The sequence below is a fragment of the Diadema antillarum genome, unplaced genomic scaffold (assembly GCF_040938485.1).
Source record: "Diadema antillarum isolate AM-2024a unplaced genomic scaffold, OU_Dant_1.0 seq00001176_RagTag, whole genome shotgun sequence".
Classification (NCBI taxonomy): Eukaryota; Metazoa; Echinodermata; class Echinoidea; order Diadematoida; family Diadematidae; genus Diadema; species Diadema antillarum.
The window spans coordinates 273,899-289,872 of NW_027271979.1; the positions used below are offsets into that span (position 1 = coordinate 273,899).

The window sequence follows — 15,974 nt, forward strand, 5'->3', positions numbered from 1 at the left end:
TGGTGAGCGTGATGTGTTTATGATATGAAAATAAGATTCGTTTTACCGATCTAAAAGCATGTGAATTATACATTGCCGATGGTATCGAGGACTGTGATCCTCACCCTTCACGTCCGTAGCGGTAACGTTAGCTAGAGGGTAGGCGAGAGGGACAACGTGATGCATCCCCTTGCCTTTATACAGCGTTGCCAACTATCATACATATCGGCCTCTCCGTCCTTGTGTCTACGGAGCTCGGAGAGAAGGACCGCGGGGCCCGGGGGTAGGTAATGGTAAAACAAAAACTCCGAAAAGACGGATGTCTTCGTCAAACGTTAGCTAGACAGTCTATTGTATGAGCAAACGTTAGCTACTATCGATAGCTAACGTTAGGTATCGATAGCTAACGTTAGTCAGCTAACGTTAGTTATCGATAGCTAACGTTAGCCGACTTCCCGGCGGCTCCGTTAGCTAACGTTAGCTAACGATAATCTCCGTTAGCTAACGTTAGAAGTGAAACTTTATTGTGACGGATACTGTACTTCAGTACATGTGAATGTATATGTACATGTATAAAGCATTGAGTCTCCTGTATCCGGCCAAATCTCTTATCCGGATGAGCCCCGGTCCCGACTTGTCCGGATACGAGAGGTTCAACTGTATGTAAAAATATCATCCACCACTACCATCCTTCCCCTTGTCATCATATGAGGTAAGGGCAATGCTTTTGAGAAGTCCTCCTTGCTGCCTCCCGTCACCCCCCCACCCCACTCACCTTGATGTTGCGACCTCCAATCATGACACCGTTCATTTGCTCCAGGGCCAGCTGGGCTGCCTCGGGCAGGTCATATTCGACGAAGGCGAAACCCTTGTGCTTCATGGTGATGGGATCCCAAGACATGTTGATGGACTTGATGGGGCCGAACGGCTGGAAAGCTTGCCTGATGGTGTCCTCCTTCAGCTCAAAGCTGATGGAGCCGACATACACCCGGCACATCAGGGCAATGGCACGCTGTCGCTGGGCTTGCATTTGAAGATTGGACATTTGCTGTGACAAAGAAAAAAAAAAAAATAGTGAATTGCCAGCATGTTGTTGAGTGGACACCACCAGAAGCCAAGTTACTCGTATCATGGAAGATGATATCATTTATCATGAACTCTCCCTTAAAAAAAAAATAAATAAATAAAAAATACATACTACTGACAAAGAAGTCAGAGCAATCTTGTAGGTAAGAAGTTTGCTGCATATAGTGCATGTCATACAAAATAATTCGGGTACTCATGTACCTTCTGCCTTCATGCAAGCAAATGTAGCACGACTTCTGGCTTTTGGACTATGGTCCAAAGTGCCTTTGTTAAAACTTGAAAATGCTTATAACTCAAAATGCATGTGATTTGTCATTGACATCACATGTAAATTGAAAACTGGTCGGATGAAGATAAAGAGAAATCCTCTGAGAGGTCTAACTTGAACCCACTGCATATAGAACATCTTTATTGTACTGCAAGGGAGCATCAGATTGTCGGTAATCTATGGTTTTAATTGCTTCTTTACAAGATGGTAAGCATAATTGCTTTTATTCCATCTTATATCAGGGTTCAACACTGAACTTTTTTCTCCAGCGGCCCCACTAAATTCGGGCCACTAAAATCTTTTAATCTGAAATTTTGTGGCCCGACAAAGAAATGTTGTGGCCCAAAATAAATGGAAACATTACAATCCATTTGAATCTTGGGTATCCGATTGGGCCACCAAAAGATAATCATTTGGAAATTTGGTGACCTGACATGAATCTTAGTGGCTCCCGGCCAGAGCTTATGTGAAGCCCTGTGTAAGTAGAGTATTACAAAAAATATTTTTCGACAATAGACCACTAACAATCTCCATTTGATTGAATTTGACGAGCAAAAACAGATAAACAAATTTTCCCTTAGCCAGGAGGTTCCCTTTAACACGGCAATTGCCCTTTTAAATTACCATACTCATGAAAATAGCATTTTAAAGAAAAAGAATCATGAGATATTTTTGACGAAAAAAATTGTCTTGTGAGATCCTATGATCATGTCTCAGGTAAAGTTTTATACTCTGCTCTGAAATGGAGCACAGCTTGCTCATTCTGTGTGAGCTCACCTGTTGCTGGTGGGCGAGGGTCTGTTTGACCAGCACACTCTTGATGCTCTGCTCCATGGCGTACTTCTTGGCCCTCATCACGGCCTCCTGCTGCTCCGAGCTCAGCTTAGGGAGGCCCTGCATGGTGGGCATCCCCGGCATGTTGGTCAGCAGCGTCTCCTTCTTGGCGCCCGGCCCGGCCAGCACTGGACCCGTCTGCTCTGCGAAGAGCACTGGCGGGGAGGGGGAGCGCTCTGATGTCGGGAGGGGACGGCCAACAGCAGCAGGGAAAGGCAGTGAAGGGCACAAGGACAAAACGTAGCATTAGTTTCCCCTTAGTGGCAGCACATGGAGTATGAACACACCCTCAAACCCCAGACAAGCATTCCCTTCACCTACATGCAAACACACACACTTAAAAAGTCACAGTAAGCTCTGTGCTCCATACCACAAGACTTTGTGTTTCTTTTTTTGTTCAACACAACAAAGAGAAGCAAGCCATATACAGTATGAAGCCTAACTGTATAATATGGACAGCTCAAGTAAAGGCACTTAATTTAAATGGAAGCAATATTTTTGGACAGTGAAGAACATTTCCTCAAAACTCCAGACATAACATCAAACATTTCTCAAACATTTTAAACATACTTTTTTTCTTTTTCTTCTGGTAGCCAAGTAGGATTGTGGTACATTTGGTCGTGTCTTCCAAGACACACGCATACTTACACTCAACCTTCCCTAGACATCCTCTACCAAGCACAAAACCGGCATGAAAGACTGAAAATACATGACTATGGAGAGGGATGGGGGACAGAGTAATTTTGCATTCAAATCTTCTCTGTCTTCAACGGAAAAGAATCACCACCACTGTTTACAAACAGCACTGCTTGTTTACCACTGGAGTAGCATAAGGGGTGGTTGGATGAGTGCATAGGTTGCAGTGTAGCATCAGGCCAAAATTTAAAGGGAGGCCACTCGCTGCTGAGGCACTAGGTGAGCGACCCGTTGGGACATTCATGATGAATGCTTTCCGCTCGCATAGGTCAAAGGTCACATTTTATGTAACCTCGCCCACTTCACACTGGTTGGAGCTAAATGGCACAAGATAAAAATAAATAATGCACAGAAGAAAAAAAAGTGGGGAAAAGAAAACCTTGAATCACATCCACATGAGAGAACTAATATGCACACCTTTTCTGCATTGAACAGGGAGGATGGGGGTTGGGAAATCACAATTTGTAACTTAATCTTCATCAAAGGAAACATATCGCGGCAAATTGAGCGGGGCACAAATGGAGCACTTCTTGCGTGTGTAATTCCTTTACAGTTATCAATATTCTACAAGTTCACTTCATGTGCAATCAAAGGTTTTCACTGACACAAATGAACCTAAAAAGTGTGTTTCTCACATTTTATGTTAACTGCATGAAATCTATGCTACTCTTCTGCATTCTTTGCTTCATAAAGTATCGTAATTTCACAACACAAATACACATCATTTTTGCATCAAAGTTCCTACCTTCTTTTTAAAGTTGTATTCATGTAAGAAGCTACACTATAGATCTGATTTGGGAGAGGGGAAAAAATTTGGCTTATGGTTGCATAGGAACCAGAATGCCATGCCAATACAGGGGTCAGTATGTATGAACAGGATTCTGCTTAATCTGACTGAAATTTGTTCACACATAAGAGTAGTTTACAGGGAATGTCATGTACTTGATCAAACTTCATAAACGGACAAAACGCAATGAAAAAATAAAAATAAAAAGAGGGAGGAAGAGAAGAGAAATTGATGATTCTGGAACCGATCTGTTCTGAAATGCAGCAGGTCATCTCCGACACTCGGCGAACTACCATTCTCTCTGGCTGTAAGTGCTTCATTTATATGCAAATAAAAATGACCAGAAAAAACAAACAAGAAGAAAAGAACACAGAGGTTAGCACACAAATGGCCACAGAGGGCCAATAGCAACCTTCATTTGATCGGATTTGAAGAACAAATCGTGTGACAAACAAAAAAAAAAACCAAGCCAGACTGCTAACACTACCAAAAAAAAAGAAGAAAAACAACCACTTACTCACAGTCACAATCTCACACTCGCTGACTTACTTTTTGATATTTCTCTCTTTGATTCAATATCAACTCTTGTCATCAATCTGCTGAGTGTTACAAAAATACTTGTAGTCCATGTCTGATTTTTTTTCTTTCAAACGTTCAATCCATTGCTACCTCAATTGTGTGTAGCGACTATTTACCTAGAGTTCTATCATTTTTTCTTTGTGCTTTTTTGTATTGACTACATGGAAATAAACATAAAAAGCATATCCTATTCCAAATTGAACATGCATGTATCAACAATTATCTGTAGTCTGGTCTGACAGTGTGTTACTTTTCTTTCTTTAAATGCACGCATTTCTGAAAGTCTGATCGCACAGCTGCGTTCGTCAAGTGCAGGGGATAAGCATCAAACCTGGAGGAACGAAGGAAGAATGAAAGACAAAAGAGACAAAGAAAGAGGAGAGCATTTATAGCAGTCTCAGTTTACATCTCTCTCACCACTAAATGATTGGATTTTAGTCCAAATTATAGTTATTTTTACTGTCAGTATTGCATGACTGAAGAATTTATCGAGTATTGGAGTAAAGAAGCAGTGGTTTAAATAAAACACAGTAACAATCCCACCTCATACTCTCAAAAAAGTTGTCCAGTTTACAAATAAAGAGGTAAAATTATTGTGTAAACTGTGAAATGTCTATCATATGTAGCTGAAAAACGAATAATTACTTGAATCCTGTGATGCTAATGAAATGTAATCACTTGATCTTGCCCATTACCCTTCATTTTCACAATATTCTGCAGAAATCAATTTATTGCCCTAAAAGATGTTTATCAATGGAATTCAATTGATGTCATTGTTTTAAGTATCCCGAGTTGTTGCAAAACTGGATTTTTTCCTTTAAATTTGGGCCTGCTCAACAGTTTGCCAACTTTAAATCTGTGAATTGCCTTGTCAAATTGAAACTATGCACTTGGTTTACTAAAGAACACAATGCGTATCACATTGCATAGAAAGTGGATTCACAGTACATGACCTTTCGTTTTCTATGCACGATCTTGACTGGACCTTCTCACCACCCTCCCCATTTAAAAATTAATAAAATTGAGGAAAAATTGGTTCATTTGACTAGTTTGTTTTCCATCATGCAGTGTTCATGGTGTTGATTTGACTATTCTGGAATTAATTACAAGAAATGAACAAGAAAGGAGAGAAAATTCCTGAAAATGAGATCGTAAATGTGATGATTTTAAAATGTTTCATGGGGCAACAAAAATGGATATTCTTTGCTACAAGATGGAAATATTAAAGTGACTGTTCAATTAAAATGAATAAAGGCAAATTGTACACAATGTCACAAAAGGTAACCAGCTCTTCTATCTAAAACTCTCTGCAAGTGCTAGAAAGTCCTCCAAACAAAACTACATTCAATGTGATCATTTCTTATGAGCTAGTGTTTTTTTGGGTTTTTTTTTTTTTTTTTTTTTTGGGGGGGGGGAATGATTTGGGCATAAATATTTTGAATACAAAAGGCAGTTAGTTAGCCTGATCAAATACCTGAATGCCTAGTCACAGAATCTCCTTTTCACCACAAATTGACTTTAATCTGTATGATTCACACATACACATGCATTTTCTCCCTACTTCTGAAGTCGGTTTGCCATGGATACTCTAAGAATGGTTGTATTAATGGATTTGTAGACAACTGATATAGTATGACAGGGAAGACCTAAACTGTGAGCAGTATATTTTACTACATTAGTTCTTCTCGTCCATGTGACTGCTTGAGTTTAACAACTCATTCAGCTCTCCGTCCGGTGTGAAGACTAGAAAATGTTGCCTGAAAAGAAGAACTCCAAAAAAAGACAAAAAGAAAAGAAAACAGAAGAAAAAGAAAAAAACAATAAGGGACTGTCATTTCAATGAAGCACAATTAACAGATGCTGAACTCATCAACAAAACAAATATATTGTGTCGATGACAAACATACACACACTCACCTCCCACTGTACACACAACTTAAGTCCTTGCAAAGTAAAATGACAACAAGCCAACAAATGAGCTAAAAGAACATCAAGCCTGATGATCTATCCTGCATGACACACAAAACAAATTTGAAGAATATGGTAAGGTTGAATTCACATATTTTTGCATAAAATGTTTTAGGTCCAAAAAGCAAATATGCCATTTTCATTCAAATGACCTTTCAATTTTTTTTGAAGTCACAGATTTTAGAACCTCCAAAGGCAATAATAATTTTTAGAATGAATCTTCACGCACAGGTTCCAAGAGCCTTTTTCTTCAAATAACCTGGTAATGCCTCAAATGGGAAAAAGAAAAAAAAACTGAAAAAGAACAGATGAAATCTATCCACCTCCTTTTACTGCAGCACACCAAGCTCAAACTCTCATGCCTTTGGATGATTACCATGCACAAAGAAGCGGGATTTCATATGACTTTCACAATGGCTAAAGTGTTCACATGTAGCCAAATAATTCACACTTTCACTGCAGCAACTCATCATACTCAGCTTGTGTCTCAACAACCAAATAACCCGCAGCATATGTACATATACATTTGATTTTTTCTACCTTTGGCATGAAATTGCAAGGCACTATTTATTCCTAACAAGCTTCACTCTTTTCCCCATTTATTTCTATTATCATTTTGTTTTTATCATTATCATTTTCTTTTTCTTTTTACTGGCAGCCTAGCCTTCAACAACTCCAGTTAAAGTTAGGAGACGGTCTAGATTGTATGCCCTATAAGGTATTTGCAAATGTACCAGTAGTTACAATTTACATTGTTATTTCTTTTTTGTGTGTGTGAGAAGTAGCACATAATTTTTTAGAAATATTCACATTCTGTTTGGTGTTATACCACAATTCACACTTTTTTGTACAAAATGCAGCTGCTCTTGCTCTTTGGGCCTCCAATACCACAAGGCATATCAATACGTCATTACATTGCACTTTAACATGCCTACAAACGCTGAACACTTTAACCATCACACAAATGGTTGGGGTTAGCGCAGGGGAGACAATAAATCATAAGACTGCAGCGTCTGACTACACCATGGGCATGCTCTAGACTTCTGACAATGAATTGACACTGATTTCAAGAGAACTGACATTTCATCTTTCACACAGCATGGTTTCCTACTGCAGAAGAGGCATTTCAGCAATGACAAGTTGAAACCTGTGGTGTGTCCTCCTTCATGAGGTGTTTCAGTGTGTCAGGGCAGAGTAGAATCTCTAAACACTTGACATTCTTGTGTACTACCACCAGATACCCACCATTTGAGCTTGTTTCCACCTTTATCTTCTTGGGAGATGGTTCCTGGACGACATGGTTCTCAGCTGCAGGAGCCACCTGTTGGTGATGATAGAGACAAAAGATTTGTTGCACAAAGTCATTACTTCCAGGCTTGCACTGCTGTGAATAGCAAACTAGAAAAGGCCAGCATAACCTATTAGTAATTTCACAACATCAATTTGATTATGGCAGACAGGAATACTAGCAGGTTTAATGGGATGTCTGTGTGCAGGTTTTCTTAATTTTACATTTTGCAATAAAAAGAAATACATGTAATACACACACGGACACAGATGGTGATCCCATCACTTCCCTCACTGCAGCTTGGTAGCCCAGCTGATCTGCCAGGTAGTGGAGTGTTGCCTCCATGCTCTTCACCAGTGTTGAAGACATATGGTATCTACCCATTTCTTGTCACACTAACTTATAAATGGAAATCTGTGTGCTGTGCTAACTACTGATGTGTTGGACACCTACCATACCTGCCGTGAACGGGCTCATGGCTGCATACCGCCACAGTTACTCTAGTTAGGATCCGATAGCCTACTTCATCGAAGATAAAATTCGGCGTCGAGTCTAGCAACAAGCGTGTGGGATCTGATCTGGTGGTGCATGGAAATTTTGACGCAAAATGACACAATTATCTGATTATGATTCAGCGTATTGAACCGCTCTGTATCAGCTTCAATGCTCTTCACAAGCTTGTTGTACGTACACTGTAGACTTTTCTACTCGTAGCTGTATGTATGGTAGGTGTCCAACACATCGACACTGTACATCGTCATTGAAACCGACACCCCTCTAATAGTTATTTATATTGCACGTACGCTACAGAATGAACATTTCCGCGTGCGACTGCACACAGTGGTTTTGCATTCTTCACTGGGGAATTGAAGATGTCCAACTATTACTGAAAAACTCAATAATAAACAGCAACACAATGTGATACCATAGATTATAAATGCATATTGCATGCATTTCATATGTATATTAGAGGGTAGGGGTGTCGGTTTCAAAATTACGCAGCAAACCGAGTGCATCAAAATAGAAACTAGAGAAGCACTCTGAGAGCGCAGACCTCCGCCAAGCATGCAGCTCATTTTCCACCACTAATCTTGTTCTTGGGCAAGTCCAAGATAACACGCGCGTTACGTATGGGACATTCAGAGACTTTTATGACCTGAAAAATAGTGTTAATGGCTTTTGATCATATTAAACTTTATCATGGTGATTGATATCTAGGAGAAGTATAATCATGCCAAAAATGGAGAAAAATGACCTTCACAATTATATTCTAGAAGAGAAAATATGTGCCGTTACGTATGGGACCAGAAAAATTTTGTTTTTTTGAACATTTTTTTCAACCTCAAAACTCTCTGAAAGTATTTCATTCTACAACTTGTAAATCACTGTGATGAAAGTCACAACACTCAAGATTATCACAGGTAAGTTTCGTGTCATAAGGCAAAAAGTTCTAATTACAGGTTCTAATTAAAGACAGACATGACGTGTTACGTATGGGACAGTTACGTATGGGACAGTTTGTCCCCCATTCATTTAGTGTGTGAAGAACCATGTTTATGGGTATTTTGCATAATTATTGAAGTAAAATCAGTTGAAACTACTCAAATACTGATCCAGATTGTCAAGGAAACAATATTCCCCAAATATTCACCATCCTAATCATATTCAATCATATTTTTATATTTTTATGACCAACGTGAGTATGCATGCCCTTTGTCCCCCATTCGTTTAGTGTGTGGAGAGACATGTTTATGGGTATTTTGCAAAGTAATTTTGCAAAATACCCATAAACAAATTTTTGCATAATTATTGAAATTGAATCAGTTGAAACTACTCAAATACTGATCCAGATTGACAAGGGAACAATATTCCCCAAATATTTACCATCATAATCATATTCAATCATATTCTATATTTTTATGACCAACCTGAGTATGTATGCCCTATTTTTATCAGGATAGTTACTACTGAAAAATTGAATAGTTTAAAGTGTTTACTTCCATTGATGAAGGGCAGTTTGCCATTTCGTTTCAATAAAAAACAACTTGACACAAGAAATATTAATTTTTATAAATAAGGAATACCTGCTGCATGGAACCCCAGTGATCGAGTAGATATACATACATGTCTGTCTAGCAGTCAGGTCATTGATTCGAGTCACACCTCAGTATGTATACCCATGAATTTTGTCGTGGCTATTATTGAAACCTGAATAAGGACAATTTGTGTATCACTTGCAATAAAAAAAAAAAATCATTTTACTTTATATTCTTTTTAAATATTTATATCACAACCATTTCAAATTGGATCTCCATCACTAAACTTTGAATTCCTCTAGTCTTAGGATTGTATGCTCTTTAGTAATTCATATAATTGGTTTCCAATCATCTCATTAAATGTTGAAAACTGAATCCCCATTTCTGCAAAAAACTATACCATCCCTTTAATGCTGATTTTTCATGGTGTATTATGCCATTTTCCCCTCCCCCTTTCTGAAAATTGTTCAGTCAAGTACATGTATTGTTTAAAGTGTCTATAACTCAAAAAGTAGCTACAATGTTAGGATGCTTTCTTCAGGATGATTGACCATTTGTGTACTGAGAGACCTTCCCAGCTAGCTACATGCATTCACATGCATTATGTATGAGGATGTCCCATACGTAACGCATTTGTCCCATACGTAACATTATTTCAATGCCTAATAAAAAATATTCCTTTTACTGTTTTTTCTTTTTTCTATGGTATTTAATTTCTCTAAACAATAAATTAGAACTTTCCAAAAGGGCATTAATATAACCTTAGCAATTTCAGAAAAAACCTAAAAAAATGACCTCAATTTGTTACGTATGGGACATCTCATGATAGGACACGAGCTAATTTGCATAATCATTTGCATAATCCCTAAATTTTCATACCAAGTTAAACTATTTGATGAACTTCTTATGTCCACATATTAATCAAATATCATTTGCTTTCCTTTGAATTAATATGAATTTTTATAAATGTCCCATACGTAACGCTGTATTTCACATTTATGCAAATGAAGCCCTTGAAATTTGCATAAATTTACGTAATATAATTTTTTCCTCCATGGAAATCAAAACTTCAACTCATAAGCTTCAAAATGATACCAAACATGTCAATATTGAGCAAAGATGAAATTTTGCCTTCTGAGGGGACCTTATCTTGGACTTGCCCTCTTCCATTAGAGCTGATATCAGTAATTTCCACCCATGCGTATTTATAGCATTGTGTGCTGAAAGTCACCCGAATCCCCAATATATTGTAGAAGCCTTTGTTGTTACGTCATAAACCCTCAGCTGCACGGCGCACCTCGCCCTAGCAGAAACTAGAGCATGCAACTTAGTGCGCGCATGCAAACCTCGAATACGCGCAGCCATGACCCTACCTGCCAAAATATAAAAAATCCTTCATAAATTCCCCCAAAATTTTCGGATCACTACCAAAAGTTAATCGTTTGTTACTTAGAGATCTATGTCATTCTCAACCTTTCCTGCAAGTTTCATCCCAATCCGTTAACTACTTTTGCAGAGACTCCAACCCAATGCACCTTCTGATCGGGAGATTCTCCCGCCTGAAACCCCTAGCAAACGGGAGACTCCAAGTTGATGTGTGCGAAGCGCGAAGTTTCTATAGGGTTCTAGATGCTCTCTGGTGCTATCTAAGGCTTATTTTTTTGAACATACAATAGCAATAAGTAAGAAATCCTTTCCAACGGGAGACACAGAGCCAGGGCGGGAGAAATTAAATCTCAAGCGGGAGAACAGGAGATTTTGCAAAAATGGGTTTTCGGCGGGAGATCTCCCGTCGAAAACGGGAGAGTTGGAGTCTCTGCTTTTGAGTTATTTTGCACACAGACAAACTGACTAACGAACAAACAAACGGTAACAAAAACATAACCTCCTCCCTTGGCGGAGGTAGATCTAAATATAAATTTACACCCTTCCGGCTAGCTTCAGTACTGGTAAGTGATAGGCCTACAAATAGTTAATGTAGACCTACACTCCACGTGCACGCGTTTGAAGCAGTTATTAGGGTGTCTGGAGCATTTTTGTAACTTTTGAAATTCTGTGAGAAACGAATTGTGAATTATTTCATATGAAAGAGACTTACATCATTAAGACATATTTCAAATTTCATGGCGAAATGATGTTTCTATCTTGAGAAATTTAACTTTGAAATCACAGCAATATCACCCCCTTTTTTTACGAGCACGCATGAAAATGTGACCCAAATCATGTTTGCAAACAACGCCGAAAAGCTGCATTCGCGTGTGGATCTCCAGCGATCAGATAATGAGCGTACAGCGGTTAGAAAATGCGCGTAACAAGCGCAGAAGCCACTCCCCCTATGTCTTGTCATACCCTGTGTGCGCTGCGTGCGTACGTACATGCTCGGTATTCAGTTTACATTCGATTCACATGTACCGTATTGAGCGCCCTACAACACGTACGAACCCCGCGTATGTATGCAGGCGCAGCTAGCTAGCAGCAGCTAGGCAGCTAGCGCAGCCCCGCCGGTAAAGTTCGGGGAGCCGAGCGGAGAGCATCGCGATTGTAGGCCAGGGGAGCCGGCATGGCGAGCATGGTTCGAAGAAATATGCAGTCGATTGTCGAGAGCAGGTGCACGCAGCTCGCGTGAAATGCACAAGCTACAACCTCTACAGCCACAGGCTTGGAATTGATGCCACATTACCACTATTCGTACATGCAAAAATGGCCAAATAAGAGTCTTCCGAAATCTTTTCCACGCCCTTTTTGTCGATCGGGTGTTCGTAATACACCGCTGCCGCTACCACCACAGTAACGTTAGCGAAGGCCTACTTCGTTCGCACTTGGCTAAGCGGACATGATTGTATTCACAACCGATTTCTCGGCTTAGTGCCAGTGACTCGAGCATTGCGAGTGCACTTTCGAAATATAAATGAACAACGATAAGATCATAACCAATCCACAAGTAAACTAATAGTAGTAGACAGAAATTTAGTAGAGTCTGGTTGTTTTGCAAGACGTACGTGATTTGTGAGCGTGACTGTATTCGATATGTACAGTACAGAGTGCATGCTATGTGATGCGTGTTGTACGAGCTATCGCAAGCGACAGCCCAGTTTCCTGCCTCGTGATATGCACATCATACACAACACATACACACACAAACGTAGTGACACACACACAGTGGTAGCTCTCTAGCTCTGCTGGCAGCATCTGGCGCGCGCCGCATGCACACGCGATCCATCCCCACACAACCGTAGAGGCCATGTGGTTTTTAGACGGCGATGCGTAATCAAATTTACATATGCATTAGCCCCTTCGCGCGAAGTTACTATGGATTCTTGCATAGGAAGCCCCGCCTAAAACATTCGCTGTGACCAAAAAATTATTGCAAGGGGTACTGTATCTTCAAGGCGATATCCCCACACCTAGGCGTGGAGCTAGCGAAAAACTAGCAGCACCATCGGATTCAGCATGTCCTCAACTACTAGTATGTCTCACGGCAATACAAATACCGAAGCAGACGCTGAGATATGGGGATAGATGTGCTTCTATCGATTTTTACATCAATTTATCGTCGGATTCATGTACCGCCGTTCTGATAGGATATGGAGAAAAACTTCCTCTTTCATATGATACCAAATTTGTTAGGATTCGTTAATGGCATGGTCTGGGGATTTGGCAATAAAGGCGAAATTTTGCTCAAAAATGCTGGGTCAAAACGGCGTAGGCGCGCGGCTCCATTGCATTCTATGGGACTTGCGTGTTATGAGATAGGGGCGCGTTTTGGTCGAGGGTTAGCAGTGCGCGATCAGACACCCTACAGTTATCTTGAAGTTGAACTTTGAAGCGTGTCACTGTAAGTTTCCCACAGCAAACCGCATTTTTATCACGCGCTAGTGAATATAGAGTATTTTCTTTACATGTGAGTTAAATTTCAGGCAAATTGTGAGATATCTTAAGTTTCTATGGATAGAAAAATATCCGGGTATGTATTTGGACACCCAGCACTCAGCAGTGCAGTGGCAGTGGCATGCAAGCCCAAGCATGCATCATGATTTGATGAGGTGTACAATGGATGGTTCCCCATGATATACACACAGCCCTGTCGCTGTACAGAAGTCACGGCGTCTGGCCTGGTCGATTTCAGTGTCAATTAGCAGTAAATTACAACGATAACATTCATTCCTGTCAAAAATTCACCAGCTACAAACATAATGTTTGTACATATTTACCGTGTCTCCATTCGTTTCGGCCATTTTGTGGTCCTTTTTGGCACGATTTCTGCGTTGGAATCTCCAAGTCTAGGGAACAATCGCACGTCGCACCACCGTCAGCCCTGATGTTTCGAAGCTCCCCCAAATCAAGCTGTATCTGTTTTTCTATCCGTGTCTTACGTGCGCATTGGCCCTACTGGTACGCAGAGTAGCAGCGAAATATTGTGCAGCGCCATCATTTCCGCGTAAATCAAGTAACTTGATTTACATGGTGTACTTTACAGTCATCATAAATGGTAAAAGTTTTATCGCAAAACGAGCTTTATACTCCATTCTTGTTAAGTTGAGATATTTTTGTTATTAAAGTTGCTAAAAAACAAACAAAATGATAAGAAAATACGAGATTCTTTAATCATAACTTCTAAAATATTCCTTGTTATGTTACAAGTGAGGTATTACTGGAGAGGTTTTGTTTTGCTCTGTCTGATGATGGACTTACTTTGAAATGTTCAAAAATGGCGCTTAGCCAAATTTGCAATAAAACTCTTCAAATTTAGCAGAATGTTTTTATTTCTTATAAGCGCCTTGTGTTGATTTCAGTCTTGCGATTTGCGATTCTTAACTTTCAGCTAGTATGAGTTTTCTCAGGGTACCTGAACAAAAAGGTTCTGAACCGATGTATTGCTTTACTACATTGTACTTAATTTGTGCTCAGGAAATGAAAAGGAAAATTATATTATAGTTAAACATGCACTTTTTGAAATTGAACTAACCTGCAAATCGACGGACAAATAGGCCCTAAACAAACTTATACAGATACACAAACACAATCGAAGCCTTTTAAAGCACATGTTCACCAAACTTACAGCATAAATAACTTGTATAGACTCTCACACCTAATGGTTTTCAATTTCTAAAATCCATGATTAAGATGGTGATATATGGATAAATATATGCTCAAAGTTTTCGCTATTTATTATTACAATTGTTTCTGGTCAGTTTTTTCTTCCTTGTTTCAATATATATATGTTAATATATCATATCTAATTCATATTGCCTGGACAATGATAATGGCGTTTTCACGAATATTACCGTGAAAATGATAATGATGGAAACGAGAACTTTGTTCTTTAACGTGTATTGCTACTGCAGGTTGCACTGTTGTTAATATAAAAAACATTCCGAATTATTTTCAACATAGTTGCTTCGTATAACATGAAAGGTATTATTGCTTCCCATGAGTAACATATTTAATTTGTTGGTGGTCTATTTGAGTGTCCAGTGAGAGATGATCGATAGGCATATAGAGTAACAGGCCGGATGTCATCATGGGCTGTGAAACATGGCAGAATTCAGGAATAGGAGATGGTGAAATATTTCCATCTGCAGACCTCGAAATAGGATTTTGGAGGGGCAAGGCCATTTAGAAAAGGCCATTTAAACTTCCACCATTGTTTGGTTTTATTGCATTTTGTATGCTCGTCTGTCTGACGTCAATGAATTTCATATTCTTAACATTGATGAAACAAAACAGACTATATATAACACAGGATAAAGAAGGACTACAATAAGGGGGGTGGTTTAGGGTTTGACATTTTTGTTTCACATTCAGTGGTAACGGAATTCATTTGAGAGATTCACGTGGTATAAAGCATTGGTTTTCGGTGGGTTTATCATATATATCTATTCTATTTGCTGAACATGATCATAACATCTTGCAAAACATATGAATCACATTGTTTAGCTTGTTTTGTAAGGATTTATCATTTATTCTCGAGCTTTGCACTTTCACAAGAAAAGAAATGAAATAAATTTTACTTGAATCGAGATGAATTTAACAATCCTACATGCACCTGTGATTATCACGTCCAAATCATGAGGCTTTGTTTTTTCCTTTCTTTTCTTCAGTTCACCTCTGCCTCAATTGTTACGCACTGAGTATTGCTGAATTGAGAAAGTAGTTCCGGAATGAAGAGTTGCGTTCTTACCGCGGACTGAGACCATTCCATGTGGAGTAATTTGTAATGTGGTTGAAAGCTTTTTCATTTCCCTGTAACGGAGCGATATCTATTCCGATCACTCTTCCCCACGGATAACATCCTGATCTCTGACGCGTGTTCGCCTGACAAATTGAATGCACTTTTGGTGATTTTGTTCAACATATTTTTCGAGGGAGGGGGGGGGGGGGGGGTTACAGGGTGTAGGGGAAGGCCTCGCACTTTGAATGGACATCTGTCAAACTGTAAAGAAACTCATATGC

At 39.5% G+C, this 15,974-nt stretch overlaps 1 protein-coding gene across 3 annotated transcripts in view; it reads right to left on the reverse strand.

Moving 5' to 3' along the window:
• LOC139744454 (poly(U)-binding-splicing factor PUF60-like) overlaps positions 1-13,830 on the reverse strand; it is a 56,226-nt gene extending 42,396 nt beyond the window's left edge. For 2 of the 3 annotated variants that reach the window (XM_071654890.1, XM_071654892.1), the window contains exons 1-4: positions 13,733-13,830; positions 7,443-7,518; positions 2,111-2,343; positions 755-1,027 (exon numbers count right to left, since the gene is read on the reverse strand). In XM_071654890.1, the coding sequence (XP_071510991.1) occupies positions 755-1,027; positions 2,111-2,343; positions 7,443-7,518; positions 13,733-13,756 (606 nt within the window). In that variant the 5' untranslated portion in view covers positions 13,757-13,830. Of the gene's footprint in view, positions 1-754; positions 1,028-2,110; positions 2,344-2,984; positions 5,592-7,442; positions 7,519-13,732 lie in introns of those variants that run through there. The other variant, XM_071654891.1, reaches the window with a different exon arrangement.
• Positions 13,831-15,974: the final 2,144 nt, after the last annotated feature.